General features: G+C 36.9%; 1 protein-coding gene across 1 annotated transcript; it reads left to right on the forward strand.

The window, feature by feature from the left end:
• Positions 1 to 402: 402 nt before the first annotated feature.
• On the forward strand, positions 403 to 3,474 carry LOC112518108 (magnesium-protoporphyrin IX monomethyl ester [oxidative] cyclase, chloroplastic). Its single transcript, XM_025125684.1, has 5 exons — positions 403 to 893; positions 1,556 to 1,620; positions 1,724 to 2,051; positions 2,134 to 2,232; positions 3,022 to 3,474. The coding sequence occupies exons 1-5, from the start codon at positions 435 to 437 to the stop codon at positions 3,283 to 3,285; spliced, it is 1,215 nt and encodes a 404-aa protein (XP_024981452.1). The 5' UTR covers positions 403 to 434; the 3' UTR covers positions 3,286 to 3,474.
• Positions 3,475 to 5,343: the final 1,869 nt, after the last annotated feature.

Consider the following 5,343-nt stretch of genomic DNA (forward strand, 5'->3'; position numbering starts at 1 on the left):
GGTTAACCAAATAAAATCTTTACCCTTATTTAATTTCTCTAATATATGTACATTAATTAAAGGTAATATTGAGAATTCAGTTATTTACTTTTAAAACTGGACATTTATTTTAAGACAAATAAAGAAGATAAAACCATATTTTAAGAGTGATGGAATAATTTAGAATAATAATAAATAAATTAATAAAAAGTTGTTTATTTTGGCAAGAAATAAAAATGAAAGGCCATAAATATTTCAGCCGCAAAATATAAGAGTAGAAAATTTAGAGCCAAATGCAATCATCTCCACCTTTAACCCGCCAACGTGTCAATTTTCCATTCATGATCCTGGATTTCATTGGATGAGATTACAGATTTCCCCCAAATTTCATTATATACAGATTCAATTCCATCCCACCACCATAGTAACATCAACTTCGAACCAAAAGCATAATCATGGCAACAGAGATGATGGGATTGCTGAAACCCATCTCCAAAATCGGATATTATGGCACCACCACCAGAACAATCCTTCCTCAAAGAGTCTCCACCATCATTCGAATGTCAGCAGCCACCACCACCGCCACCAAAGGAGGCGGAGGCGGAAAGAACAAGAAGGGAATTAAGGAAACCCTTTTGGCTCCACGCTTCTACACGACGGATTTCGACGAAATGGAGCAGCTATTCAACACCCAGATGAACAAGAACTTGAACGAAGCTGAATTCGAGGCGTTGTTGCAGGAATTCAAGACGGATTACAACCAGACACATTTCGTTAGGAATAAGGAATTCAAGGAAGCCGCCGACGAGATGCAGGGTCCTCTCCGGCAGATTTTTGTTGAGTTTTTGGAGAGATCTTGTACTGCTGAGTTTTCTGGGTTTCTTCTCTACAAGGAGCTTGGTCGAAGACTGAAGGTACTTATTTTGACTTTTCAAGTCAAATCCCTACTTCTTTAACTTGAATTTTTTGTTTTTAATCTCTTTTCTAGAAAATTTGATAATTGCATTGAGATATAGAATTATAGTATGAATTACCAAAAGTAGGAGATGCAAATAGGATCAAAATCGATATGAATTTTTGTTTTGAACAGCACTGAGTTTGACCCAAAAAGTCAAAATTTAAAGCTAAATACTTGTTTGATAGTTTCATTCCCATAGTTGTAGGTTCAAAGACTAATGTTGACCATAATGGACCAAAGACTTTTGGCTCAATTGGTATCTAATTATCTATGCTATCATATTTATATAAATTTGAACTTTATGTCAATCTAGACGGATACAAATGCCCAAGGGTATCGAGTCCCTTAGAGTTGTAGACTTGGCTCGTGAAACCCCATTCCATTGGATTACTTAGCCCTTAAAGAGATTTCAACATATATCAAGACTCATAACTTATTCAGTCAGCTGATTGTTTGGTAGAGGCCTAATGATGCAGAAAATGCATGGCTTATTCAGTAAGTTTCTAGGGGGAGTTTTACATACAAAGCCAAAACATGTCCTCCTAATCAAAAAACACACTCATTCCATCTAAAAGAATGGTCCTAAGACTAACGAACAAGTGTTTGTTAAATATGCAGAAAACGAATCCAGTGGTTGCCGAGATTTTCTCCCTTATGTCCAGGGACGAAGCACGCCATGCCGGGTACGTATACATGAATAAAACACCAAGGACCGTCACACCCACATACAAAGATTCGGATTTAGACCGACCAAACAACGATTTAATCCTGTTTAAATTGGTACAGATTTCTGAACAAGGGATTGTCTGATTTCAACTTGGCATTGGACTTGGGATTCTTAACAAAAGCCAGAAAATACACCTTCTTCAAACCAAAATTCATATTTTATGCAACATATCTCTCCGAAAAGATCGGATACTGGAGATACATAACGATTTACAGGCATCTAAAGGCGAATCCCGAGTACCAAGTGTACCCCATTTTCAAGTATTTTGAGAACTGGTGCCAGGATGAAAACAGACATGGTGATTTCTTCTCGGCGCTCATGAAGGCGCAGCCGCAATTCCTCAATGATTGGAAGGCTAAGCTTTGGGCTCGATTCTTCTGTTTATCGGTATGTCCTCTTTTTTCCTTGATTTATTGGTTCTTTTACGTTCTGAAAATGGTTTTGTTGTTGATTTTGTATGCGGTTGTAGGTGTACGTTACCATGTATCTCAACGACACCCAAAGAACTGCTTTCTATGAAGGCATTGGGTTGAACACGAAGGAGTTCGACATGCACGTTATCATCGAGGTTTTTTGTCTTCGCCACACACTTTTTGTAATATTGATACTTGAAATACATGCCCACATATCACATTTTTTGTGTGCATGCTAAATGTGATGAAGATCTGAAATATGTCGAAGGCAGTTAGATTACTTAAGTGTTTTAAGGAGAGAAGAGCGTTCCAACCTATATTGAAGTAGAAGGGTCTAAGGGCCTGTTTGTTAGCAGTTTAATGGGACTCACTTATTCGGTTAGTTATACATAACTGTGTGGTAGTGGTTTAATAGTATAAAAAGTGGCTTATTCAAGGGAGCTCTATGGAGTAAGTCAAGTTTTTTCCGAACACACCCCTCCCAATTAAAAAACGCGCTCCTATCTATGAAAAAGCCCTCCCACACAAAAACCTTCTCAATCTATACAGATAGATTAATCTTACATAGATATATTTATCCATACACGACTTAGGTTTGTTTATTAGCAGCTTAATGAGCTTAATGGAACTCAAAGCTTATTCTGTCAGCTATAGATAATGTTTGGTAGTAGCTTAGTGGGACAGGAAGTGGACATATAGTTTCTGGACATGAAATTTGTGTTCATCCCACATGATTAGGGGTCGTTTACTGACGTTTATTGGGTAAGCACTTACCGAGTAAGATTCTTAGTGAGCAAAATGGTACTGTAAGATTGTTGATAAACACCAACATCTTTGACTGGGTAAATGTCTCTTACCCGGTAAGTGTAGTAACCCACTAAGAGGCAGGAAGTGTTTAATAAACAATCTTATAGTCTTACTATGTGGTTATGGTGCTATTTCAGACGAACCGCACGACAGCTAGGATCTTCCCGGCCGTGTTGGACGTAGAGAATCCCGAGTTCAAGAGGAAGTTGGACAGAATGGCTGAGATCAATTCGAAAATACTGGCAATCGGGGAAACAGACGACATCCCGCTGGTGAAGAACTTGAAGAGAATTCCGCATATTGCGGCCCTGGTTTCGGAGCTGTTGGCTGCGTACCTTATGAAACCGATTGAATCGGGATCGGTGGACATCGCAGAGATGGATCCCCAACTTGTTTACTAGATGATGATGATGATGATGGTCTGTTTTTTTGTAGAGAAATCGATCGAAGTCATGTTGGTTTTGATTGAGGATGATGATTGTTGTGTAAAAAGGAACACTATAATTTTGATCAATTTAATGTAATTTGATCACAATTGATCTCTTCGAACTTCCTTTGACGTTTTTGGGGGTGTTTGGAATATATTTTTTTTAAAGTGTTTATCAACTTATATGGTAGTAAATTAGAGTTTTATAAAAAGTGTTTGGATAACCTAATAAAATAGATGAAATACCTTTTTTTCACCTCTAAACACTAAAAACTCTTTATTACAGATACCACATTCGAATAAGTTAATAAGTTAAAAGAGAATAACTTATTAAAAACTTTTTATTACCGGTGCCAAACCGGTATAAACATTTCTTTTTTCTTGTCCAAACACTAAAAACTCCTCGTTACCGATACCACATCGAAATAAGTTAATAAGCACTTTAAATAAGGGGCTGTTTGTTTGGCTCTTAATGGTTACATTAAGAGCCAACCTCTTAATCGGTAAGAGGTCAAGGCTGTTTGGCACAAAAAACAAGCTCTTAATGGTCACATTAACCTCTTAACCATTTTGCACCTAGACCTTCACTAAACCATTCAGATGTTCATTTTTCCAACTCTGCCCACTCAAGCCGTTCTTCACATCGCATCCCCCTCCATTCGCCGGTTCCAGTAGCCGTCTTCTCCCCTCCCATCGTCGGTTCCAATCGCCGTCTTCCCCCCCTCCATCGCCGGTTCCAGTCGCCGTCTTCCCCCCTCCATCGTCTCTGTTGTCTTCTACATCGTCTCCCACTCGATTTCAGGTATTTCCCTTCTGTCTCCTTTTTCCTTCTCTCTGCAGTAACAATGTCGATGAACTTAGGGCTGTTTGAATGAGGTAATTGATTTGATCGTTGGTGGATTCAAGTTATGAGCTAATCATTTTGGTATATGTTGAATCAAGCCATTTTGATATCATTTTGGTATCTGTTGAATCGATTTTCGTATCCTTATTATGATGAGTTGTGCCTGATATTTGGAAAGAGTAGAGGCAATGAGAAGAAGGTTAAAATGGTAATTTGTTGTCATTCAATGAATATTTACCAAACAACCATATTTCATTCAGCACTTAACCATTCTGACTCTCTTAACCATTATGATCACTTAACCATTCTGTACAAAACCATTCAGCAACTGCCAAACCGCCTCTAAACATCCCTTAATAAGGAATAGATAATTGCATCTTTAAAAGATTTTTTATATTTTTTGAATAAAAAGTAAAAGTTAGAATCTTTAAAAGAGTTGCATTGAAACGTGAATGATGTTAGTTATGAAAGGTTTGAATGATGAATAGTCCGTAAATGATAAAAATGATTTAGATTTTATTTTACTTTTAAACATTAGGGCATCTCCAGTGCATGACACTCTACCAGAGTGTCATGGACTGCCACATCAGTATTCCACTCACCATACAACTCTATCATTTTATACCCACACTCCATAACACTTCAATGAGTTTAATGGATTTCCACATCATATATATATATATATATATATATATATTATCTATAAATATAATTTTACCAACAAATTTAAAAATCTACTAAAAACAAGGAATAATACATTAAAATGAAAATGAAACGAAATTAAAATACATTTAATAAAAAGTACGAGACTAAAATACATCAGTTGAAAAGTACCAAAGCTAGAATATGAAATGCTTAAACACCAAATAATTTAAAACTATAAAATGCAAGGAAGGATGTGGAGAGAGCCTTTGGTGTCCTCCAATCTCGTTGGGCAATTGTACGAGGTCCAGCAAGATCTTGGCAACTCAAAAATATAAAAGATATAATGTATGCATGCATCATATTACATAATATGATTGTAGAGGATGAAGGAAGTGCAATCTCTAATTGGTATGATGATGTTGATCCTTCAATACGTGTGCAGCGAGGACCTACCGTAGAAATTCAATATCAGATTCAGATGAACTCTGAACTACGTGATTCATCGGTGCATCACTCACTTCGACATGATTTAACGGAGCATAT

This window comes from Cynara cardunculus, assembly GCF_001531365.2.
Source record: "Cynara cardunculus var. scolymus isolate 2C chromosome LG 9, CcrdV1, whole genome shotgun sequence".
NCBI classification, from domain to species: domain Eukaryota; kingdom Viridiplantae; phylum Streptophyta; class Magnoliopsida; order Asterales; family Asteraceae; genus Cynara; species Cynara cardunculus.

What these genes read in the sequence shown, in the direction of transcription:
- LOC112518108 (XM_025125684.1), top strand. Translation starts at nt 435, where the DNA reads ATGGCAACAGAGATGATGGGATTGCTGAAACCCATCTCCAAAATCGGA. An exon ending in CTCGATTCTTCTGTTTATCG is followed by an intron (nt 2,052 to 2,133) that starts GTATGTCCTCTT and finishes ATGCGGTTGTAG; the next exon opens with GTGTACGTTACCATGTATCT. An exon ending in ACATGCACGTTATCATCGAG is followed by an intron (nt 2,233 to 3,021) that starts GTTTTTTGTCTT and finishes GTGCTATTTCAG; the next exon opens with ACGAACCGCACGACAGCTAG.